The 26,632-nt window shown below is 39.6% G+C and overlaps 1 protein-coding gene across 10 annotated transcripts in view; it reads left to right on the top strand.

The window, feature by feature from the left end:
* Window positions 1–8,471: 8,471 nt before the first annotated feature.
* The window catches only part of tjp1a (tight junction protein 1a), a 126,650-nt gene continuing 108,489 nt past the window's right edge, over window positions 8,472–26,632 (top strand). For 6 of the 10 annotated variants that reach the window (XM_036130803.1, XM_036130802.1, XM_036130795.1 and 3 more), the window contains exon 1: window positions 8,473–9,093. In XM_036130803.1, coding sequence (XP_035986696.1) covers window positions 9,002–9,093 — 92 coding nt within the window. In that variant the 5' untranslated portion in view covers window positions 8,473–9,001. Of the gene's footprint in view, window positions 9,094–26,632 lie in introns of all 10 variants that reach the window. The other 4 variants (XM_036130794.1, XM_036130798.1, XM_036130793.1 and 1 more) reach the window with 2 other exon arrangements.

The raw sequence follows: 26,632 nt of genomic DNA, 5'->3' as shown, positions 1-26,632 counted from the left end.
TTCGCCAATACTAGTTGACATAACAGAACAATAAAAACTTTTCTTCTTTTTTTTTCCTTTTTAGATGTGTGGTCCATGCTAGTTTGCAACCTCTACTTCCTGTTTATCACACCTATGTGTAACATCAACATGGGACAAAATTACGCTTTGTGTAGCCTGGTTAATTCGCTCCAAACCAGTGGATGTTAATATGTCTAATGCACAGTTTCCTTCTTGCAACATTTTAGAGGTTTTGTCAAAATTCGCATGACAATTGGATGGAAAAATGGCTTAAATCATCTATGGAAGGCGAACATGAAGTTGTTGGCAGCACCAGTTTAGCTAATGCCACCCTTCAAGACGGTACCAAAGCTAAATAGAACACTAGGCCAGATGTCGGTACTATGATAAGAAAAAATGGAGAGAAGATCTAAAGTTAAAAATTGAAATAACAGCAAATAATGCAAAATTGGAGAGTAGTAGGAGAATGTAGCCCAATGAGGGAAAGTGGTCATTATGTACTCCAGCAGCCTAAGCCTCCAACAAAATAAAGGCAGAGACATTTCAGGGTAGTCAAACCCCCAGATTCCACATTCTCCATGCTGGCTCAATTCCATTTTTCGTACATTCACGTCCAACCAAAGGAGAAACTGAGTTGTTATTTTAATTAATGAGAACAGTTCCACATTAGCTGTGACTACTCCAAACGTCACCATCAGTGGACCCGCAGCGGGTGACTGACGGGTCACCCGCTCTCCATTGTTCATTGTCAGAATACAGAACAACTCCAATTTTCGGGTCCGTTCCAGTCCGTCTGGCTCCAGCTGGGTCAAGCTCCACAACTGCAATCATAGCAAACACTAAAAAGAACAACCTCCAGTTTGTAAAGAGTAATTGGTATAGCTAAATAGAGATCGTTAATCACAAATTAAATACTTTTTTAAAATTTACAACAAAATTAACTGTTTTATTTACATATCAGATGCAAATCACTGTTTTTGCACCATATAAGGAAGCAGATTTATCTTTTCAACATTTAATTTGAAACGTGGTAATCTTCTCCAAATAGACTTGCATTCTGCTGTAGTAGGCATTGCTTTTCACAGACTCACAGAGGCAGTCTGGGACAGAACGGACATGAACAGGAGCGGAGGATGTGGAATTACTGGGCAAGCCATTCACAGTATAAGCTTAGTCAAAAAGCACGTTTTAAGCCTCGTCTTAAAAGTAGACAGGGTTTCTGGCTCAAGGACTAACACTGGGAGCTGGTTCCACAGAAACAACCTCTTTGTCTTGCCTCTAAACAGTAGTTTTTAACAGGACAGAGCTCCATCCTCCCACCAGCTGTCTGTACCCCTATTCATCTCTTACATCAGCAAATCTAAGCCTAAAGGGCGGGGAAGTCTCCACATGGCAGACTCCTAATAAAGGTGACAGTGGGAGGGCAGGAGGGAAGGCAGCGTCTGGTGTCAAACCCTGCTGACTGGAGGTACAGGAGCACAAAGCTCCTCTTCACTGTCCTCTGAACCCACAACGCAAACACCTCTTAAAATCTGTCCTTATTTTCACTCCCTGTCCCGCTCAAGCTGCGTCATAAATCACTGTTCGTCCACAAGACACTGACCATTCAGCATCCAAATCTTCTGGCATTCATGTCCCAGTCTGAATCCCTGAACGGTTTTTAATCCTCAATTTACCCGTTCACATGTCATAAAGACAAACTCAAACTGTGATAATTAAAACTTAAAGTCCGTTCTTACTATTTTCACTTCATTTTTGTCCTTTAACTTCGACCCAGCTCGTAGCCCAAACAGTCACTTTTTTTAAGCATTTAGACATTTCAGCAGGCATGCGGCTGCTTCCGTTGCATCCCTTTTATTTCACATGCAAAGATGCATAAGCAGGGACATCCAGTTCTACAAATGTTCGTGTATTGCATTACCCTCGGCTGCTTTCGTAGACTTGATTCGTTCTCGGCAGCTTCCTTATCTCTTTAACTGCCAGGTCTGTGTGAGCCTTCTTATAACGTCATTGCTCAAGCAGGTCTCACACAGGTCACAGGCAAGATTTTGTAATGCAGAAACACGTGTTAGTTGTTTTTTTCTATTCAGTTGTACAATATATTATAGATATAATGATATTTATATTTAGGCAGTTATATTATTCCAGGATTCTTGGATGTTTTGAAACAATCATATCAATATTAACATGGGCATGCTTTGTTATAAAAACTAATAATAAAGGTATAGAAAGTTTTTGCACTACTTGTTAAAAAATATATTGGAAATTAGGTGTAAACATTGTGTGCAAAGATAATCTGCTTATTGCTCTAAGTTTTAGTTAAACACAGGTTAGAACAGCTGTTTTAACCCTATGAGGGCAGAAAAAATTACTTTCAGTGAGCATTTGCAGCATTTGTCAGCAGATTGTCTTCAGAAAATGTTATTCCTACAAATAAAAAAAACATTTTTAAAATAACATCTTTAAGTGGTAGCTCTTATTGCCTTTGTGTGTAAACCATTAGAAAATACAGAAAGATTTATGCTATCTTCTTGGAATTACTTTGCTACGGCACAAAAAAAACCCCACAATATCACAGCACCTACTTTGGACAGCTTAAAGTACCATCAATGGTCCCCAAAACTATGTTAAAGATTTATTGATAATTAAACGTATCACTAATTAATTGCATATTTTTGGTTCTTATTGGTCAATTGTGTAATCTCGTCACCTCTGCTTGATAAGAAGAAGCTCTTTTCACGACTCCGGATCATCTCGCTGCTGTGTGCGTTAAAATATGAAGGCATATCATGTGTCAGGGCCAACCTAGCTGAGGCCAGAGCCGGTGTTGCTGTGGAGATGCAGGTCTGGCAGTGAGACATTAAAGCTCTGCAGTGGAGTGTTGAGTTACAGGATTCATGCAGCATCCACACTGCGCCTGAATTTATTTTTGCTTGCACACGGGTGACCCGCTTACGAGGCTTATCCGGTACTTTAACAAATTTGGGATGTGATGTTTTTGGATATCTGGTTATGCTTGTCTCTGTTGACATGGTAAACACCAGTATCTAGTTACTGGAACCGCTCAACATCCTTTCTGATTCCTGAGGTTACTTCTTTGGTCATAGAAACACAAATCTTTATTTGAGCTTAAAACATCAGGCCCTTATCCTGGAAAGAAATAATTTTGTTTAATCTATACTGTAGTCTGCACAACTGATGAATTTGACCTAGTATATTTCAGTATTTGATTTGTTTTAAAATAATAAATGTAGCTATTTTTATGCTATTAAAAGCTGTTTAAGAGGGTACTGTTGATGAGTAAGCGAGCAACTGATCATCTTTAAAAATCCTCAAATGACTAAAACAGGAGTGGCTAAGTCCGGTCCTTAAGAGCCGGCACCCCGCATGTTTTAGATGTTTCCCTGCTCCATCACATCTGCATCAAATGAAGGTTCACCTGCAGATCTCTGCAGAACATCATAACAAACTGAGGCACTAATTCGACTTTGTCTTGAGGCAAGAACATGCAAGCCACCAGCTTTTGAGGACTTTTTCCATGTACGGATTTTCTTGCTGTCATCAGACCTTAGCTTTAGGTTCGTAAAAATGATCAGGAAATTATTTGTTAAGCAAAGAAACCAAAACTGTGTTTTGCACGAAACTTTTTTGCATCCTTCCAAATACAAGTGAAACACTTCCTGATATGAGTATCTTATTTCTCTCTCGCCCATCAGCATGCATCACAGTTTTCCTCTTCACGTGGATTTTGACATGCTCAGTATCGTGCAGCAGTCTGACAGATAACATTAAGATGAGTTAATTTAGCTCTAACTGAAAATAGATATTCAAGAGCAACCTTCATGTTGTGCAGTTTCACAAGTAGAAGTGATTTAACAGATGGACGAAGACACACCTTAGGCACTTAATGTCACTGCTGTGGCCTAATCTGTCTGTGCATCTCCCCAGTTAATGCCCTTATGTTTACTCCTACTGCGGCTGTACAATACCTTTGCAACATCTTAATTTTTGATTTTAGAGACGTTTGTGAATACATATTTCCAGTGCGTTTCCAGTTTATATAATAATGCTGTAAAATGATAATATTAGGTATGAAATGCAAGCAGTGCTTTTTAATTTAACATTCATATTTTTGTCAGTTCATTCACTGCATGAGGCATTTCTCTGTCATATTTAAGCAACACTTCTGTGTTGCTATTTGCACTAAATTCTCTGTTTATTGTTCACAGGCAGTTTTAAGCAGATAAGCACTAAGCAGAACAGCAGTTTCAATACAAAGGATAAAGAATTTTAGATGATCATGAGCTGTGCTTTCATTACGTGTGCCAGTGCGTCGTCTCCAAAGCCAGGCAATATGTGACAAAATCTATCAAAAGCAATAAAAGATTGGTTTCAGGCAACGTTTTTTGCAAATGCTTTTGCATGATTTTTTTTTTTTTTTTTTTTGGGTAGGCCATGTGCATGTGAGAGAGGCAGAGCAAGGGTGAGACAGGACAACAGTCCAAGGCTACAGATTTAATCTGGCTGCTGTGGTCATGTGATTAATAGTGGCCAGGGGCCAGTGGATGGTGTAATTTATGGTGAGAGGGATCAACACATTTAGATGGTTTCTGCTCCTGAGGGAAATCTGGCTCTTAAACCAGTACAGCATTTTTATTTTTTTATTTTTTTTCTCCCCCTCACCTATCGTAATATGACAGTTGTGGCGATTGGGTCTTCGGAAAGATAATGAGTTCAGTTTGAGAATGTAAAAAAATAATTAAACAGTCTCCTGGAGCTGCTTTATTAAGCTGGGTTAAAAGATGCACCCTGTGGATTTTAGCTCGTGGTCATCAAGCAGAGATCTGGAAGTATAAACGGGCACACTTGCTAGTTCCTATATTTTGGGATAACATTAAAAGGCTAAGTTATTCGGGCTAATGAAGGCACTAAATTGTGTTTCAGAGCAGAGATTAAAGAGAATATTGAAACTCTGTTGAGGACTGTGCGTCATTCAGTCTGCTGCGATGGCCTCATCCTCATCAGTCTCCTTCAGGCCACTGCTGTGACGGTGTGTGTGTGCGTGTGGGGTTTTTTTTTTTGTGTGTGCTCACTTAATCCTCTTCCAAACTCTGAAACTGTAAATAAACATCAGAGGAGCTGGAGGAAAGGCTAGGTGGGTTTTGCTGAGAGACTTTTTTTTCTTGTTGCCTTTTTTTTTTGCGGGGTAAATGTTCTGTTGTTTTCATTGCCAACATCAAACCTTGCTGATTACAGCAGCTTCTGCCTGACCTTCCCCACCAGCTGCTCACCAACCTGCCCCGTCCAACAAGGAGTTACATACCTGCCCGTCCACCGGCTGTCTAGCATTTCTCCTCGGTCGTTTTATTGTGGTGTTTTTCATTCCTGACGGCAGGCGTTTACGTCTATATTTACTTTTTTTCCGGTGCATGGACCATCTCAAGAGCGGCATGGTTTATACACTCAGGTTCTCTCTTCCTTCATTCTGTTTATTAGTCCGAGGAAATATGTAAATACAGCGACAGTGACGCGCTGTCTCGCCTCACGGTGGAGTTTCCCTGCAAGAAAGATGCAGGATAATCTCCGGCTTCACCGTGTAATCGTTCAATACTTGCTGTACCTACTCATGGGATTCATGCAGCCAGCGACACTAGCGTCACGTCATGCATTAAATTGACCGTTAGACCACGAACCCTAAAACATAACCTCACATGGGGATTCAACTGATTTTAGATGTTGTGCATATAGCTATCATGTGCCCCCGTGTCCTTGAGAACCCTCCATAGACTTTTGTTTACTGGGCATTTAAATCTAACACCAAATCAATCGCTAAATTGATTAGCATCTATATAGAGACACAGTGAACTCTCAGCTTATAGAGGGTGAGCGAAAGAGAACTGAACCCATCAGCTCCCAAGATTATCAGAAGAGACCAGTTATATAAGAATAAAAAAAAAAACATCTTTCCCCTTAAAAAATAAAGGATTTTTTTAAACAATTTGTTTCAGCCTTGAGTCCACGCTGCAATTTAAAGTGTATCAGTTTTTAATCTTGTTTAATTACATTGGTATAAACAGTGAATAGTGAAATGTGAATGAAACAATAAAAAAGACGAGCACTTTCTCTCAAATGCCAACCCATTTGATATTATAGAGACAATTGAGAGGTGGGGGTAGAAGAGGAGTCCCCCCCCCCCCCCACCCACCATTATGATTTATGAGAGGACATCATGGCGTGCGCTCCCTACTAGGGTACTTTTAACTCTGCCAACATATAAGTGCTGGCAGCAATCACGTCTCTGTCTCCAGGCCTGGAATGAAAAATAAATCTGTCCTTAGACTCTTTTTCTCTGCTAGCAAAAGTGCCCTAACATTATGATTGTGCCCTGAGTTATGTTGCACAGGACGACAGCTCTGTTGCTGCGATGCCGAACACAGGTTTGCTCTTCGTCCCAATATTGCGAAAGACTCTGGAAGAGTGTGCCTGTTGACTGCATCGCTCTTGCTGAAGAGCACGCAGAGGAAAAGCAGGGAGGACACAACGCAGGAGATGCGGCGCAAATGAAGGAACGCATGTTGAGCCTACCAGCGAAATAAAAGCCAAGGTTGCGAGAGACACGCAGCGAGCTCCACATTCAGGGTTGGAGAACAATTTGTGCCTCTTCCACCGATACGGTATTTAAAAACATCATATCCAGATGTGTTCACGTTTAGAAGGCTCGATTTCATCTCTAGGGTCCTTCAAGGATCTGAAACTTTACATGGAAAATTTTGTATGAAAACAGTAGGCATTCACTGAAATGGTGTAACAACTTCAAATAATATAAGACTCAGAATAAACTATGAAGTGTTTTATTTGAGCAAGACATTGACAGATTTATTTGACAATGCAAAGATACGGGGAAAAAAGGTTGCTTTTGCTGGTGAAAAGTTTCAGTGCAATATTTGACAGTGTGCAAGTTTTCAGATGTCGGTCAGCTTTTGATTCATGCTGCTGTGGAAAGTAATGAACAACCTTTGATCTGAATACAGTATTATAGAAATGCTTCTGATGTAAAATATTAACAAATGTACATAATCAAATTTTTGTCTGATCTTTAGGGTAGTTTGTTACCCAACAAGAGGCCTCATGTCCAAAAATGTAAGCAGTCGATGCTTATACAGGTTGATGTAAAGGTTATACCTCTAGAAGTAAAACTGTGTGCAGTATTGCCAATTAAATGTGTTTTCTGCTTATTGCATGTTTTACAAAATGCTGTTTTTATTCAAACCTTTATTTAATTTGCGATACCCAAAATTAGTAATTTTTTATTTTTAGCGGGTGCTAAAGCCCTCCAGCAGGAAAATTACCCTAAACAAGAGCTGCAGATCAGAGCGTATATACGCACAGTCACAAAGGCCCAGTCAAATCCAAATCCAATGGGAAAACTGTGACAAAAGTTGAAACTGTAATGAACTGAGAAAGCGGACCCAGAATTTAGCCAGACCAGCAGAGGTTCAGTTTGATCTTCTTTTATTAACAAAAAAGTAAAACAGGGAAAAAAACAAACAAAAAGGACCGTCAATCCAAAAGACGACACAGAAGTGGACGGATTCTCGGGGCAGACCAGGCAGGAACAGACAGAACGGGATGGCACAGATTTCTGGCGACAAGGTGGTTCAAAACATAACAAAACTTGCAAGCGGAGAACTCACCTACAGTCAACAAGACGACCTGGCACTGATGTCTGGTCTGACAGTTTATATGGAGGAGGAACCAGGTGAAGCCGGTCAGAGATGATTGCAACAGGGGTGGAGTAAGGCAGGTGTGCAGAGTGGGTAATTAGACCAGACATCAGTACAGGGAAACAAGAAATAAATCAGAAACCAAAGCTAAAAGCCGAAAGGACAAGGGAACAGAAACTAGACCAAACTTGCTAAGAAACAAAATCACCCTGAAGTATAAACCTAAAACAAACAAAAAAAAAGCTAAGACTAAAACCGATGACAAAACAGGATAAACTAACAGAAAATAAAAATTCAGACAAGACAGAGACTCAAAGCAACCAGAGAACCTAAAGCAGGAGAGTAAAATAACTCAAAAATAAAACCAGAACAGAAACCAGAATATTACAGAAACTTCATGTTCCAACCAATGTGTTTCAAGTTAGAAGTACAGCAGAAGTGGCTCTGTAAACAATTTGCTAAAGACAAAAGGACGCCACGCACTCCTTTCGGATTTTCACGTTTTGGAGGATGTGGGGAATCCTGTATCATTTTTTTTCCCCCTTCCACCTGAAGAATAGGAGCTATTGCTGCTGGTCCGTCTCATAAAAATCCAAATAAATGGTGGCTTTCAGCTGTTTAACCACAAACACTGAACAACATCAGTTGGGTTTCCCCTTGTCAAAGCCCTTATCCAGCTCCCTCTCTCTCCTCCTCCTCCTCCTCCGTCACTCCCCTCCTCTCTCCCTCTCTCGTTGAACACACGCGCTCAGCCTCCCTTCCCTGGCAGACGCTTGGGTGCTGCCGCGCCTGCATCCTCTTCTCTCTGACTCTTTTTTGTTTTTTTTCCTCCCACTCCCACAAATGCAACCCGTAGTTTAACAGCTGAGAACGTAAGAAACAAAGAAAAGAAAATAGAAGAAAAAACAGACAAAAGTAGCCACTCCACGAGGCGACTCACAACAATGACCCCGTCCTGACTATATCTGAATGGATTAAGCCAATCTATTCCGAGCTCTAATGAGATTAGAGAGTCAGCGCGCCGACGTGGGTCGCGGCGGCGCGGCACCTTTCGTTGAGCTCCTCAGTCGGGGAACATTTGTCCCCGTCAGCCAGCAGACCTGCCCGGCGTGGAAATGGCGCGTGCGATGCCGCGGACGCGAGTGGAAAATAACGGACGCTTGAACGCACGCTCACCTGTGCTGCTTTTGTGGCGCGCGGATTCCTCGAAGTGAGAGAAGAGTTCGCGGCGGCGCGAGCGGCAGCAGCAGCAGCAGCAGCTGTCAACCGGAGGAGAGATGAAGTACCAGAAGTATATAACGGTGATGCAGATGGCCATGGGAGTGACAGCCTCCAACAAAGACTGCCTTCCCGTTAAGAGACAGCTGTGGTGAGTAACGCCGAGGAAAAGGAGACGGAGGAAGAAGGTGCGCCTCTGCACGGGAGCGTGTGTTGGCGCGTTCGCGTACAGAGTGGCAGAAATGCTTTAAATGTGAAGCAATTTGCGTTAAAATGTGCTTTTTAATGCAAATATTTTATTTATTTATTTGCCTTTTTGGCGGTGTCAGTTGTCTGTTCCGAGTGTGTTGATTCGTTGCAACATGAGCGCAAAACCGAGCTGGGCGTCCGCGCACTTGCCTGCGCTCCGTCTCTTCAGTTTTAAACATTGGTTTCAGCGTTTAGGCACAATTTTTTTTGTGATGTTTCCAAGGCTCTGCTTTCGCGAGAGTCTATCTAACCTGGCGTAGTAAAGAAATGACAGCCGCTTTCATCACTTTTAGAAGCTGCCTGCCACCTGCGTTTGAACGGCACAGTACTGTTGGGGTGAAGCAAGTGGTGCCCTCTGATTGGCTGCCGGCGTGTTTGGCTCGTACTGTTACAGACCGGTCATCACGTTATTTAGCCATTCGCACGTTTCTTCCTGTGTCTAAATTTACCAGCAGGTCTACTTTAAGCGCTCTCTCTTTGATCTATTATTACTTTTTTTCAAGTTTCTAGAAATATCTTAAACGAGAGACTCTTAATCTTTCTCTCCTCCACCCATTTTCTGTCTTCATTTGAATAGAAAGCAAAATATGCTGTATTAAAGTCACCCTTAAAGTGAAAGATATCTCCCTTTATATTTTTCATAATAACAAGATTAGTGATATTTTAAAGTGTTTTGATTGTAAGACTACAAAATCACATGTGGAAACTATTGTTTGAAATATCAACACAGCCTAATTGCCATCTTTTATACATTCAGTTTATTTATATGGTGCCAATTACCAACTATAGTCATCTCAAAGCCATTTACAAAAAAATAAAAAAAACCACATTTGATTTATATACAGAAATATGTATAATCAAATCAATCCAATCGTCATTTTTAATTCAGTCTTTCATATTTTTCCCCGATTCTTTTAAAAACAACCAACTTGCAGACACACGCAGTGAAATGTATTATTAATGACTGCAATACATTTTACATGTTAAAGTTAATTAGAAAAGCACAAATATTAGTAAAAAGTAATTTGCAGTTTAAAAATAGAGTTCTTTTAGGTGTCATTCAGGTAAAAACAGCTCATTTTACTGAGCTTATCTTTGTGTAATAAGCAACTTTGATGCAATAATCTTTTAGGTAAACAGCAATCATTTAACCATGTTTTTTGTGCAACTTTAAACTATTTTAACCAAAAGGTCTCAAGTCTTTGGAACCCTAACCTTGTAAATAAGACAAACAAATGGATAAAATATACCATGGATGGTGAGTGGTAGATTTGCAATCAATGCACCCTAACTGGTGGTTTTATACTGAATGCGCGCTTATGAAAATACTGTTATCCAGCGCAGACATTAAGGTGGTAGCAACAAGTCTTTTCTTGACTGTAAAAACTACACAACCTTTTTTTTATTTCTTGATAATCATTTTTTAATAAAAGGGACGTTTTGATTTGTGTTTAAAAACATCCAAATGCAAGCTAATTCATTGCACTTACCAGGTTACAGATTAGTCCTAAAAAGTGATGATAGATGAAAAGTTCAGTTGTTTTGTCTTTCAGTCCAGCTGAGGTAGTTTGGGCATCTGATCAGGATATGTCAGGCACCTCTCTTTGCAGGTTTCCCGGTCAAGGTGGCAACCAAGCTGATTGTATCGAGTCATCAACTTTGCAGGATTCTGTCATACTAAATGAACATGTGGGCGACAGTAGACAACTGATTGCATTGAGTGGTTGGCTTTGCAGCAGTCCCTCACACTGAGCATGCACGTGTCAACAGTGGAGAGGAAAACTCCCTTTTAACAGAAATAAACCTCCAGCAGGTCCTGGCTCAGTGTAAGCAGACATCTGCTGGGGGTTAAGGATGACAAAGCAGACAAACAATAAATAAAGAAGCCCTGGTCCAGGAGTACTTTCTGTGTTAAAGAAGAGGCTCTCTCCTGGTCTGTGAAAGCCGTGGCATACTCTAGAATTAGCTAGAAAGTGGATTTATACACGGTCTTGTTAGTTTTTATAAAACTCACCTTGATTACAAAAACTTCCATTTGGTGACGTATTGCTGGAGGAACATTTATCATGGTGGCAATTATGTGCTATTAACAAACCAGTGCTCTAAAACATCAGTAACACGCTCACTTCAATAATTATCTACCTGAATGGTTGCCAAGTAAAAGGGTCACCAAAGTTGGTGTTGCTTCGGTTTGTGAGTTTGCTAAAACTATGTCGGACTCTGTAATTTTCTCTGGTCCCCTGCCTGATCTGACCAGTGATGACATGTTTAGCCGCATGTCATCATTCAACCGCTGGTTGTCTAGGTGGTGTCCAGAAAACGACGTGGGCTACATTGATAACTGGAGAACTTTCTGGGGAAAACCTGGTCTGATCCGGAGAGACGGCATCCATCCTACTTTGGAGGGTGCTGCTCTTCTTTCTAGGAATCTGGCCGGATTTATTAGTTCTCCTAAATGCTGACAACCCAGGGTCCAGACCAGGAAGCAGAGCCGTAGTTTAACACACCTCTCTGCAGCTTCTGTACTGTTACCCACCCATTATCCTATTGAGACGGTGTCTTTCCCACGGCCAAAACTTAACAGATCAAAAACTGATCTAAAAGGAACAAATCATAAAAACCTAATAAAAATCAATATGGTTCACCTTGAACCTAAAAATAAAATAATAAAATGTGGTCTATTAAATATAAGGTCTCTCCCTCCAAAGACTTTGTTAGTTAATGAATTGATTTCTGATAATCAGATTGATTTGTTTTGTCTCACAGAAACCTGGCTACAAGAGGACTACGTTAGTATAAATGAGTCAACCCCCTCCAGTTATTCAAATTTCCACATTCCCAGATCTGTGGGAAGAGGAGGAGGAGTGGCAACTATCTTTCAGTCTGATTTATTAATTAGTCCCAGGCCAACTAATAATTACAGTTCTTTTGAACATTTAACCCTCAGTTTCCCTCATCCAAACTGCAAAGCAATAAAACCTCTTCTGTTTGTTGTTTTGTATCGTCCACCAGGCCCTTACACTCAGTTTTTGGATGAGTTGTCAGATTTCTTATCTGATTTGGTGTTAAATACTGATAAGGTTATTATAGTGGGTGATTTTAACATCCATGTTGACACTGAATGTGATAACCTTAGTGTAGCCTTTAAAACTATCCTAGATTCAATTGGTTTTGTTCAAAATGTGCATAAACCGACGCACTCTCGGCTCCATACTTTAGACCTTGTTCTGACATATGGCATTGATTGTGAAGAATTAACAGTATTCTCTCACAACCCTGTCCTGTCTGATCATTTTTTAATAACATTTGAGTTTAATCTAACTGAATTCTCCACCCCCAAAAGAGGGTTCCATTATAGTAGATTTTTATCGGATAATGCTATATCAAAACTTAAAGAGTCTGTCCCCTTCTTAATATCCTCAGTATTGCAGAAATGCCCTGTAGATGGCAGCATTGCTGTTTCTTCCCATTCACAAATCGATACCTTTGCTAACAATGTGACTTCCTCATTGCGTTCTGCATTAGACAATGTAGCTCCCTTGAAAAAGAAGGTGATTATTCACAGGAAGCTGGCTCCTTGGTTTAATTCAGAGCTGCGTTCCTTGAAGCACAATGTTAGGAAATTGGAGAGAAAATGGCGCTCTACACACCAAGAGGAATCCTACTTAATCTGGAGGGACAGACTATTGTTGTATAACAAGACCCTCTGCAGAGTTAGAGTAGCATATTTTTCATCATTAATTGAAGAGAATAAAAATAATCCTAGATTTCTCTTTAGTACAGTTGCCAAACTTACCCAGAGCCACAGCTCTGTTGATCCATCCATTCCCTTAGCTCTTAGTAGTAATGATTTTATGGGATTCTTCATAAATAAAATTGATGCCATTAAAAATAAAATAATTGGCATCCTCCCAAACATGATTACCTCGTCCTCAGTAAGTGAGGCAGCATTGGAGGAATCTTTAGAATCTGCGCAGTGTTTGAACTGTTTAGAAGCAGTAGAGCTTTCTGAGCTATCTAAAATTTTAGCTTCATCTAAACCTTCTACCTGTATGTTAGACCCAATCCCAACCAAGTTGTTTAAGGAGATATTCCCTTTGATCAGTGGCACTATTTTAGACATGATTAATCTATCCTTAGTAAATGGATATGTACCACAGGTTTTGAAAGTAGCTGTTATTAAACCTTTACTTAAGAAACCTTCTCTTGATCAAGATGAGTTAGTAAATTACAGACCTATATCTAATCTTCTTTTCTTATCTAAAATTCTTGAGAAAGTAGTTGCTAATCAACTTTGTGAACATTTACAAAGTAATGACCTACTTGAGGAGTTTCAGTCAGGCTTCAGAGCTCATCATAGCACTGAAACAGCTCTGGTGAAGGTCACTAATGATATTCTCATGGCCTCAGATAATGGACTTGTGTCTATACTTGTCCTGTTAGATCTCAGTGCTGCGTTTGATACAGTTGATCACAATATTCTCCTACAAAGACTTGAACATACTGTAGGGATTAAGGGGAAAGCATTAGGCTGGTTTAAATCTTATCTGTCAGACAGATTCCAATTTGTTCATGTTAATAATAAATCTTCCTCAAACTCTAGGGTCACCTGTGGAGTACCACAGGGTTCAGTCCTTGGACCAATTCTCTTTACTATATATATGCTTCCGATTGGCAAAATTATCGGACAGCATGGGATTAATTTCCACTGTTATGCTGATGATACTCAGCTATATTTATCCATAAATCCTGATGAATCCAATCAATTACTTCGACTGCAGTCATGTCTTGATGACATCAAAAGCTGGATGACTTAAAATTTCCTGCATCTAAATTCTGACAAGACCGAAGTTTTAATCTTTGGGCCAGAGTCCTCAAAAAATAAACTTCTTAACCAATCACTTAATCTGGGTGGCATTAACCTGGCCTCTGGTAATAAAGTAAAAAATCTTGGTGTTATTTTTGACCAAGACATGTCATTTAAATCCCATATTAAACAGGTTTCCAGAGTTTCCTTTTTTCACCTCCGGAATATCGCCAAAATTAGAAACATTCTGTCCAGGAGTGATGCTGAAAAACTGGTCCATGCATTTGTTACTTCAAGGCTGGACTATTGTAATTCTTTACTATCAGGAAGTCCACAAAATGCAGTTCAAAGCCTTCAGCTGATCCAAAATGCTGCAGCAAGAGTTCTGATGAAAATCAACAAGAGGGATCATATTTCTCCAATTTTAGCTTCCCTTCATTGGCTTCCTGTTAAATCAAGAATAGAATTTAAAATTCTTCTTCTAACGTATAAAGCCCTTAATAATCAAGCTCCATCATATATCAGAGCTCTGATTACCCCGTATGTTCCTAACAGAGCACTTCGCTCTCAGACTGCAGGTCTGCTGGTGGTTCCTAGAGTCTCTAAAAGTAGAATGGGAGGCAGATCCTTTAGCTATCAGGCTCCTCTCCTGTGGAACCAACTCCCAGTTTTGGTCCGTGAGGCAGACACCCTGTCTACTTTTAAGACTAGGCTTAAAACTTTTCTTTTTGACAAAAATTATAACTAGTGAGTCACTAGTAGTGACTCATGTTACTCTCAGCTAGTTTTACTGCTATAGGCTTAGGTTACTGGAGTATATCAGGATCTAATTTTCTCACTATATTGAGTTCTACTGTTCTTCAATTATGCATTATGTGTTGTCATTTCTGCTTTAACTTTCTGTTCTCTCTCTTTTCTCTTCATAGTAGGTACACCTGGTCTGGCGTTCTGTTAACTTTGACATCATCCAGAGAAGACGACTCACCTGCTACTACCATCTAATGTAGAACAGATTACTAGATCAATGTGGGCTTCTGTGCTTTTTTGTTTCTCTTGTTGTGTCTCTGTTCTGTCTTCTGTAACCCCAGTCGGTCGAGGCAGATGACCGTTCATACTGAGCCCGGTTTTGCCGGAGGTTTTTTTTCCCGTTAATGGGTGGTTTTTCTTCCCACTGTCGCTTCATGCTTGCTCAGTATGAGGGATTGCAGCAAAGCCATGTACAATGCAGATGACTCTTCCTGTGGCTCTACGGTTCCCCAGGAGTGAATGCTGCTTGTCGGGACTTTGATGCAATCAACTGGTTTCCTTATATAGGAAATTTTTGACCAATCTGTATAATCTGACCCAATCTGTATAATATGATTGAAGTTGACTTTGTAAAGTGCCTTGAGATGACATGTTTCATGATTTGGCGCTATATAAATAAAATTGAATTGAATTGAATTGAATTGAATTAAAAGGGGCAGTATACAAAACATAAACAACCTGATTAATTTGGCAGGTTTCTTGCTTTACTGTTCTAAAAAAAAGAAACCTTTTATTTATACGTCACTATGGATCTTTTAAAGGATCCCTTTTTTAATGATAATTGCATTTACGGATTCAACTATAGCTCAATTTAAAACGTGACATTAATTTGTCACCCCCCTTTTGGCATCACTGATGCTGCAATTACTTAGATTAAGAACCCCCCAGTGCATCATCACTTACAGCCTCTTTGAAACGCTTTCTCATTCTCCTCTGAGTGCATTTTAGAAATGTGACATTATGCTCACAAGGCTAGGCCTACATTGATTTCCCTGTAACAGTCAAGAGGACAAAGTAGAGACAGTGCAATGAGACGCAAATGAGAGAAGTAAGAAACTTAGACTGATGGCTTCTCTAATGCAGATAGTCAAAGTGTTTGTCTTTTTCGCTTTTCCCCATGCCAGGTTTAAACTAACGCGTTTACTGGACAGTTTTGGAATACACCAATGTGCATGAACTTAGGTTTTGGCACTTTTTTCTCCATTTCCTTTAAAACAAAGCTGAAACTTGTACATATTTTGTGCATATTTAGGTCTCTTAACATGAAGCTCAACACTCTCAATAATTATTCAAAGGCAAACCCTCTTTGCAGTGACAGCTTCTGGCATGGGCCTTAACGGGCAGTTGTCCTGGGGAGTGGAGGAACAACAGGTACTCTCTGCTTGCTGCTGAGGATAGGTAGACTGGCGTAAATTGTTTGTGAAGAACTTCACCGCATTTTATCCAGTCTCAGGTTTTCAAAAGACACTCTGCAAATTGATTGGCTGTGGGGTGGCAGAAGGGGGGTTTAGTCCTTTCATTCAGGAACCGTAGATGTCTGTCTGTTTGTAACAGATCCAGCTGCTTACTGGGAGGTCTGTGAAGAGTGTTGGATAACTGTACAGCTAGCATTTTTGTCAGGTATTATCCCACATACGCATATGATACGTTTTCACCTCTTAGCTCATGTGACCGCTATCCGATGTGTTGTGTGTGACACATCGGTACTTTAATTTTGGCACTTTTCCCTTCAGGTGGTCTAACTAGGGTTATAACATCAAAGTGGGGACACGGCTATTAAAACAGGATTAATGTATTGCCTCTGAAAGCCATTTTACGGTGACAACCTGAGCCACGTGCTTTGTGGGATCTCCCCATGCACTCACTCACACGTCCCGTCTTTATTTTAAGTGACATCTGATTCCAGAACCATTAGCTCACTTAATAGATGGACATAATAGAGAATATATAATAATATATGTACTTATCGCAAGCAATTTATCTCCAGTAAAGAATTATAAATCTGAATGATCCCAAAATGTTTTGTAACATTAGATCTGCTTCTAGTGCTGTCTTCAAGTGAACTGCCCATTATTTTGGTCAAAGGTTCTGTGAACCAATAAATATAGCTGACAAGCATGTCATGGTAAATCATTTTAATCAACCTTTCATTACAGCAGGGCCTTTGTTTCATTCCTCTAACAGTGATTAAAATAAATAAACAATTCAGCTGTACCTGATAGTTTGGATACATTTTTTTCTTCCTGTTGACCTAATTGCTCAGCCTTTAACTTGCATTTTTAATCTAAGCTTATATGCAAGCAAACGTCCTAAAATTTGGAAATCTGCACTTTTCCGTCCACTGCTAAAAAGACGCAAACCCTTAATTGTGGATGATTATAACCCTATCTCAAAATTATGCAATTTGGTGAAGGTATTTGAAAAATTAGTCTGTGGAGGACTGAAGGGAGTCAGGTTTTAGAAAGCAGCACAGCTCTGCTATTGCTGCCCTAAACATTTTAAATTATGCATTTGAGGCTTCGGCACTGTGGATCACAATGTCTACTTAGTAATTGTTTTCAAAAATGACATCAAACGGTGTCCTGGTGTGCGGATCACTTGGCACATCGGACGCAGAGTGTTCAGAACACTGAAAGGAGATCCAGTCTAAGGAACTTTCCTGTTCACAATCTGCACACATATCAGAAGCCTTTTAGCACCTTTACATGGATGATTCTGTATTTTATTTCTGTCCAAACTCACTTGAGCAGGCATCTGAATTTATATTTATATATTTATATAAAAATAATTCATCTGTTTCCTGGGAGAACATACCCTTAATTAAAACTGCCCAAGTACCTGGGATTAATTATTGATGCAGAACTTTCTTTCTGCATTTGATCTACAAATTAAGGGTATAGCCTGACTTCTATTACGTAAAGAAGTCATGTTTCCCCCTCAGAGCTGGGAAGCTTTTGATACCAACCACTTTTCCGCCTATTCATGGGGATGTTATGTATCTGAGCTTCAACCGGTTGCCTACAGTCCTTGACTCCGGTGTTCTACTTTGCTCTGAGATTAACCACTAGTTGTAGCCGCTTCACCCACCACTGTGAACTGTGTGCTGATGCTGGCATGCCTTCCTTAAATGAAACGCGATATACACACTGGATGACTGGTTTACAAGGCTCTTAATAGGTTGGTTCCAACGTATTTATGCACTTTTCTCTCGAGAACCGAAAGCCGTTATGCCTTACGATCAAATGACATTTTGTATTTTCCTGCTCTTCGTGTTTGAACTGAAAGGGCAAAGAAATCTTTCAGTTTCTCTGCCCCCTCGTCTTGGAGTGCCCTCCAGTCTGAACTGAAACTGTCAGAACTGGTTTCCATGAAAGCCCTTAATAATACAATAAAATTGACTCCCTTACAGAACCTTGCAAAAGGATTCGTGACCCATGAAGTTTTCTATGTTTTGCACTGTTACAACCGGAGCTGTGCGGTATTGGAAAATCTTCCGATGATGATAACTATGGTAAATATCGCGATGACAATATCAGTTGAGATAAGTGCCAATGTTCTTCTTTAAGCTCTTCTTCTTAACTGTGTTTCCTTCATTCTGTAACCTTTAGCGTTTTGTGAAACGTTATTTGTGTCCGGCGTGAGCAACTACTACTGTCAGTCTTTATCCAAATAGCAAAATATTACAGTGGCAAGTTCATAATACTTGAAATATGTAGGGAATATATGCCAATAATTATTGTATTCCAAACAGTCCTTTGTAATATGAATGTTGCACACACTGGAATTGCAGGGGAAATATATTTATCATATATTGTGTAGCCTTATGTAGGGATTTTATGCCATAGGTGAATGCCCATTTGTGCATTAGTGTTAAGTGGAAGGCAATGAATACATAGTGTACTCAATTTATTTCACTAGATGATGTTTTGATCGGTCTTAACTATCAACAACCTTAATTAAAGCTTTATATTAATTATATTTGTCATGTTTAAAGTGAAGTGAATAGCCCTTTGAATGTAAAAAGAGACTAAAAAGTTGGCACTACATTAATCTTAGCAGATAGTGAATCTTTCTCAAGTGGATTATGGTGTAATAATGTGCTTATAAGAGGCATCATTTTGTCCTATTAAAAAATATTGCAATTGGCAAATCAGTGTAATGCCTAGTGTACCTTGCTTAACATATTAATGCTTAAATCAGTTTCAACCTTTAAATACGAATTCATAAAAAAGAGAAAAGAAAATATGGTATTGAGCAGCAACTAGGATGATTTATGGACTATCTGCAGCATTGAAGAAGAAAAACATGTTGCTAATACACAAGAATCTGTTCGTTTGAGATTATCCACATATAATAATTAGTCTGTGTTGGACTTAATGCGTGGGTGTATTGTTCTGGTTTGTGGACCAGATGTCCACACTGAAACCCGCCTCTGGTACAACCCCTCCCCGGTGCTCTTAGTGCTTAATGATGCATTAAGCCAGCGTCCCTTCTTCCTTATTCCCCCCCAACAAACTCAGCCCCACACAGACAGCCCTATCAGCCAGTCTGCCATCAAAATAAAAAGGCCAGACACCCTCTCCCTCACTATTGTTCAGGGGGAAAACACCCTCAGAAACTCCTGTCTTATTAGCTCCACACTTCCAGTTCCAGTCGTGGAGTTCATGAGGCGTAATCTCATTCAAACTGACAATGCCTTGCTTCGGTTTCCTCAGCAGGAGTCCAAGGCCAGGGTAGTGTTTTAATAACCATAATCTGTATTTTTCTGCAAAAAATGTACAAGAAATTGCCTTCATAGCCTTAAAAGGAAAAGCGCTGCTCTCGCCAGCTTTTAAAGTTTGAATGAACGTGCACGTGTGATTGTTTGTATTTTGTTTTTGGTGTTTCTGTGCATTAGAAACTCACATGTTCTTACATTGGCAGAACGACTGTAATCTCCTCTCAGATGGTTTATGCCACTAAAGGGAACAGATTACACAGGGTTTATTGACTTGTGGCTCACCCTGTTACCCCCCCCTCCCACGCTCGAGCATCCTGTGGGATAGAGTTATCTGTGGTCACGGATGCGTGTCTATGTGCGCGTCTGGGTGGCTGTGTGGGTGTCAGTGCCAGAGGGAGTAAATGTGGTTTTGGCCTTTTAGTAGACTCTTTAGTTTGATATTAAAAGTTGGTAACTGAGAAAACGATGTGACATTTTTTTTTTCTTACCTGTTACTGTAGCTCTGCTGAATGGCTAAAACAAAATTGGATCAATGAAATGCTGTACAGCTAATAACGATTCCATTTTGTTCATTGAATAGATACTGTATTAGAAAGTAGAAATGTTAGGTTTATACTATGCACTTTATTAAGACATATCTAATATAAATTACCCAAAGATACATGCATTTTTCTTTTGCCAAACAAAAGTATTGTGTTAATGTAAAGGCTAAAATACATTTGTTAATACTATGCTTTTGATGGGACAACATAGCTCAGCACATAACTTGATTTTGGGATTTCTGTTTACCTGCAATAGAAAAAAAGAGACCAGCGCGAAAATGCTAGGATCCCTTTACTTAAGAATTTCAAACCTTTACAAACCTTAACAGGTTTAGATCTATTGAAATGCGCTTCAATAGATCTAAACTAAAAGGTATCTCTCGTGTTATGAAAATAGTATAACTTGTTAATTTGACCCCATCCTTTCACTGGGTAAAAACTCAAATTTATTTACAATTCCAAAGTACTCTGAAATGTCTCACTGTTGTCTTATGTTTAACTTAAACATTCATAAATTTATAGAATTGCATGAGTAGCAGAAATATAAAAGATGTAAAATTTCCATGCACATTTGTGATAACCACAAAAAAAAAAAGCATGAAACTTGAAAAATTCCCGAACTATCAAAAAAGTTAAATGTATGAAATCTTCTGCCTGGTGCCGTAAAACTGGTGGTGTAATACCGGTTGCATTTATCAGGTATTAGGCAAATCGTGACCCTTTTGGATTTCCATAGTTTCAACATTTTACCTTGGCTGCTGCCAGAGATAACCAGAAAATGTTGATTCTGAGTTGAATTAACCATGTTGGTCAATAAGCTCCTATTTCTCACTATCACTAGCAATTATTTCATTGCTTTGGAGCGGAATGCTTTAGGTGGTATCTTTGAATATTTCTGCTTATTTTCTGTTGTGGCTTTTGACAAAAAAAGAAACAAATACTTCAGGATGAGAGTGTGATTCTTCATCTCTTTGCATGCAGCGGAATGTGGCTGAATACTTTTATAACCTGTGTCACTAGGGTACTTTATTCTGTATTTAGTTTATGGGTTACTTACAGGGTGGAATATGAGGTACAAATCAGAACACACAAACTGCTATACTTTTTAGTTTTAGTGCATCATGAAAGAAACTCCCAATGCTGACTGTAGAAGGTATAACGTACACAAAGATTTTCTGTAGTCTTTGCTTAAAGGACTTCTTTGTAACAGCAATAATGACAGCAGAGGACTTTTAGACTCTCAAGTCAGACTTGAAGAAGCTCTGACTCCAAAAATTTGAGTCACACGTTCTTGACCTCTTATGGCTTTTCTTTGTCACGATGGCTTAGCAAAAAACAAAAAAAGACAGGATCCATCACTGCCATCTGACAAACAGAAGGACACAGAGGGAATTGACTGACACGAGTCCTGACCTTTTGGTTTTCTTTTTCTGTTCTTGGCACTTTTTGATCTGATTGTCAGCTTTAATATTTTTGCCGAGTTACATAAGTGATACTTCACACACTTTTCTCAATTTCATATAACAAGATTTCACCAAAACGTAATGGGAGATACTCAAAAGTGCTCGATATTATGAAAAAAACATTTGGTGTAAGTAGTACAATTATATTATTAATTAGTTTCCTTTAAAAGAGATATTTGTTTTACTCTAAAAAGTGTTTGGAGACAAACAAATTATAAGATTTTATAACCGAGAATGAAACAAGATTAGTGGGAAACCATGAGAAACTGCTGTCTTAAGGGTAATTTCAGTAAGCTGTTCAAATCTTCCATTTTAATGTCATGTTCATGTCTGTTTGAGTTGCTCAGAGATGGGCTGTGTGTTTACGGTGGAGTTTGTTTTGTTTGTCAGCCTTAGTCCTGCATGTTACCCTTCTCTCGGCAGGGGTCAGACAGCGCACGAGATGCGATCGTTGTCGAGCCTTGTTCGATGCACGTCTATATGCCTAATCTGGTCTGTCCATCTGTCAGGTCTGTCTGGCCTAAAGAGAGTCCTGATCTATGTCCTCTGCACAGTTGGCATTTCAGAGTTCACAGGAATAACACCACCTGAAATGTGTTTCCTTGTTCTCTTTCCCCTCAAGACTTTTCAAAGGATGTTTTTTAGCCTTACAGCCTATTTGTCATTGTTCGTCTGTTGGGGATGTCCAGTGGGGTTATCAGGATGGAGTTGGCTGTGTCATGTGTATACCTCTTGTCCCCATTTGTCCCGTATAGTTTGAGGAGACCCATGAGCAAAATGATGCATGTTCGTCGGCATCAGTCAGGCATTACGAAGTGGTTTGCTCATCCTCTGAGCCATACGCTGACAACGTATCTCTGTCCTTTGTCTGTTTGCATTAAAGTTGCTCTCACTGGCTTTCATCCAATTCTAACCATCCACTAAGAAGTATTATACTAGAAGACAACCTTAGTTCTGCTTTGGATCCAACTTAGATTTTTTAATATCTATCTCATAAAAAGTTAAAATACTAACTGGCTAAAAGCTTCTTTTTTGAAAAGGTCCCTGTGCATAAATGGAGAGAAATTAGGGGAGCCAATTGGATGCATTGTGGTTACCAGATGATTGAGAAAATATAAATATTAACATTTTGCTCTAAACAGACCATTGCTTTATAAAAAAAAACAGAAGAAGATGAAGCGTTGTTGTTGCTGAAGGATTTGATGGGTGATCTAAGATGAGACACTCCCTGGACTCTCCACGTTTAAGTAAGAGATACACCTGTCTTTTGTCGGCACTCCTCAGTTTCTGGATCTCAAGAGGTGATTGTGCCTTTCCTAACATGGAGCTTAATACTCCTTAAAACTCCTTCCCTTTTTAATTCCATGTTGGAGACTAATTAATGTGCATATGACCATGTTTTAAGGCTAAATATCTACATATTATGTGGATTTATTTCAAACCTAACAAAGAGGTGTCTGATTTCCTTATATAGTAGAAACCTGACTCGAAAAATAGAGCTGAAGTTATTGAGAACTTTTAATAACACCTATTTGGTCAAGTGCTGGCATGAATGGATTATCTCAGAGTCACAGACTGAGAGACCTTTCACAAAGAGAGAAACCATACTGTGTGTCTAGATCCAGTTTGTGGAAAGGGCCCAGGAGAATTGGTTCTGCATCATCTCTTCTTTTAAATTCAGAAGACAATAAAACATTCAGATTTTCACATATAAAGCCCTCAATAAGCAAGCTCCTTCGGAGATCTGATTAAGGCATATGTTCCTAATGCCCCTTTTCTATGATGACACATTAGTTTCATTTGGTAGGGGTCTGTTGGATTAAATTTTACCTGGGTGGTTTCCCATTACAACTGGGAACCATGTCAAGGTGCACGCGGTCAACATAGCAGGAGTCTGGTACATAAAGTTCTTTTTATCAGCTGCCAAGTACAAAACTGTGGAGTCCTCTGCATTGAACCACGGTATTGATCTGGAGGCTTCCATCTTCATTCAGTATCTCATATATAAACTGTAGCTGCTGTGGCTGTATTTTCTTTTAAATATGGCAGTTTGTTTCATATTTTGACGCTGCTCTAGTTACACAAACAGTGACTCCACCCCTAGTGAATCAGCAAATGACAGTCTTATGACGTTGTGTCTTAGGGCCGACTCGTTGCGCTTGGAACAACATTGAAGCAGGTGGTAGGGGAAAAGGGCTAAAACTCTGCGTGGCTAAAAGCACACCTAGGAAAGTTCCTAACTACACGGACAGTCCAGTGTGGAATAAAACATGGCGGGCGAGCAAGTGCCCCTTCTGGCGGAGGTTCATAACTATAGACATCTTTATGATTCAGCCCATATAGATCCCTGTGATCAACAAATTGTTAACAATTCCTGGTTAGAAATCACCGTCACTGTAGGAAGAAAGGAAGAGTCTTTAAAATGTTGGAAACAGCTTTGTTTTCTGCTTTTACATGTAGTAGAGTGTTGTACACTTGGTGTAGGAGCACAACGCTCCCCTCTACGGTCCAGAAGAATAGTGCTACTACAAAGGAAAAGCCACATGGAACATAAATGCTGCAGACGTGGTGTCGGTATGTCTCGATTCTGAGAGGAACGTACACGTGTCTAGCATAAACCAGCCTTTACTGGTGATTCGTAGGGTTTATAAAAGCAGAACAGGAGCGAGATCTTGTAGTTATCAGGCTCCTCTCCTGTGGAACCAACTTCCTCTTTTTTATAATTTGTTTTGGTGTATGGTCTCTTCTCAGACCCCCCAGTTGGTCGTGGCAGATGGCCGGTCATACTGAGCCTTGTTCTGCTGGAAGTTTCTTCATATTAAATGGGAGTTTTCCTTTCCACTGTCGCTACATGCATGCTCCGCATGAGGAATTGCTCCAAAGTCAATGACACGATGCAAGCGGCCCTCTACTGTTGCTACATGCTCGTCCAGGAGGCGAGAATGCTAGTCAGTGACTCAATGTGAACTCCTGGGTTTCCTTAGATAGAAAACCTTTACCCAATCTGAATAATAAATTGAACCTGACTGCATTGTTTGATATCTAGGATTGATTTATTTGATATGTAATCTGTATGATTCGACTCAATCAACTTTTTGTAAAGTGCCTTGAGAGTACATGTTGTGAGGTAGTGCTACAGAAATAAACTGAATTGAATTGAACTGATTGTGTTCAGTTGTTTTCATTATTGGTGACATTGCTTTAATATCAGGGATAAATAGCCACCATGATAAAGTTGTGCCAAGTATTATATCCTGCCTGTGTACCAAACCCTGGTTGTAACGAGTGGCTATTTGAGCAATAGTTACCTTTCTGTTATCTTGAGCCCATATGCTCATTCTTCTTTAATCTCACCATCCAGGCATTTTTAGCCACACAACAGACACACCTAAAGAAGGTATTTACACATTTTCAGACCATTCTCTGTGAACCCAACAGTTGTCGTTGTCATTGACCTTGTCATGTGATGGTCAGCATCCATCTGTGGGTTATTGTATCTTGTTTATCACATTGCTTTTTCTAACCAAAAAGGTTGCTCCAATGAAAATGTTGCGGCCTCTTAACCCAGAAGCACCATTTGTTTATAAGGGTGTATCCTTTTTTTATCTTATACTATAGTTTTATATCTGATCGAGCTGATGTCACGAGGCTTTCAGGGATACATTGCTGGGTTTCGGCGATGAGGTGATATAATAAGCTTTGCCAGCGATCTCTTATTGCACAGCAGGGTGAGATTCTCTATTTTGGGCTACAGTCTCATGTAATATTCATAAGTTTCACCCCTTACGTATTTGCAGTTTGTGGCTAATGTCTCTTGTTACTTCTTTATTTTTAGGCTCCAAAATACTGCCATTGTCTGCCGCTTGTACTGATGGGGGTCACATTGGGTGTGCTCTGTGAGCACACTCCAGCCTGTTTGTGGGTTTCTCCATATTTCTCCAGAGGCAGTGAAAAGTGAAACTTACTTCTGTCTGCTCAGACAGCTCAGGCGTCTAACTCACTGGCTTTCGAGCCTCAATATATCCTTGTGAAATCCTGCAGCCTCGATGATAAATCATTCATAGGTCGGCAGCAAGTGAGAAGTCATACTTACGCTCGTGAAGACATTTAATGTTTGTTTCGTGTCTTTACGGCTTCTCTGGATCATAAACTCAAACTCAGCAGCGTTTTAGATTTGAATATCTGCTGTTAACCACAAATATGTGTGAAAGTGATGTTGTTTTACTATAAAAGTAATTTACTATCATAAACCAAGTTACAATATTTTTGTACAAAGTGCAGAATTCCTTGTTTTCACAGTCAAATGTTGAGCTACTCTCCCTATGAAACTCGCTCCACATAGTTTAAAAAATGCTTTTGAGCAAATTGTGAACTTTGTAAACAAAACAAGTGAATCCTTCAGAATCTAGAGAAGAAATGTACACAGTGATTATTGAGCTTGCAAAAAATGATATGCGGTTTTTACTGGCAGATAGAAGTAGTTTTGCTAAGATGAGAATTATTCAAAAAGGAGCTAAATACTCTTGTGTGAGTTATATTCAGTCTACCAGCTGATTTTACACTGGGAGTTTAACCCCAACATTTATATGCCAGCAGGAATTTGAGTAGAGAAACTTTTGAACAAAAGCAAAAAAGATGAAAGATAGTAAGCCATCTCCATATGCTAAATGTTTTTTGTTTTTTTTGTCTGTTGTATATCATATCCTTGTATATAGATTATCCATCCATCCATTTTCTAACACGTCTATCCCTTATGGGATACACCCTGGACAGGTCGCCAGTCTATCACAGGTATGTAGATTATAGCGTAACAAATATTTCCGTTGTGCAAAAAAGTCTTAATTTTTGTGAACTTTTTGTAGTGAACAGAAATAAATAACAAATTATTTTGGTCCTCCTGTTTTAAAACAGACTGAACAATATTTAATTTATTCCTCGGTCACATGAATCTATTTGTTTCAATTGTGTAAGAAGCTTGATGACATTGGAAACTAATGCTCACATGTTGCCTTACTGCGTATTTGACACTGTAGCACACCCAATTTGATGATCAAATAAGGCAGGCTGCCACAGATTACTTTTGGACATCTTTTCTGCTGCAT

The sequence above is a fragment of the Fundulus heteroclitus genome, unplaced genomic scaffold (assembly GCF_011125445.2).
Source record: "Fundulus heteroclitus isolate FHET01 unplaced genomic scaffold, MU-UCD_Fhet_4.1 scaffold_38, whole genome shotgun sequence".
In the NCBI taxonomy this organism is placed as follows: Eukaryota; Metazoa; Chordata; class Actinopteri; order Cyprinodontiformes; family Fundulidae; genus Fundulus; species Fundulus heteroclitus.
The sequence above is the reverse complement of the archived record's forward strand: the minus strand, read 5'-3'. Positions and strand labels throughout refer to the sequence as shown.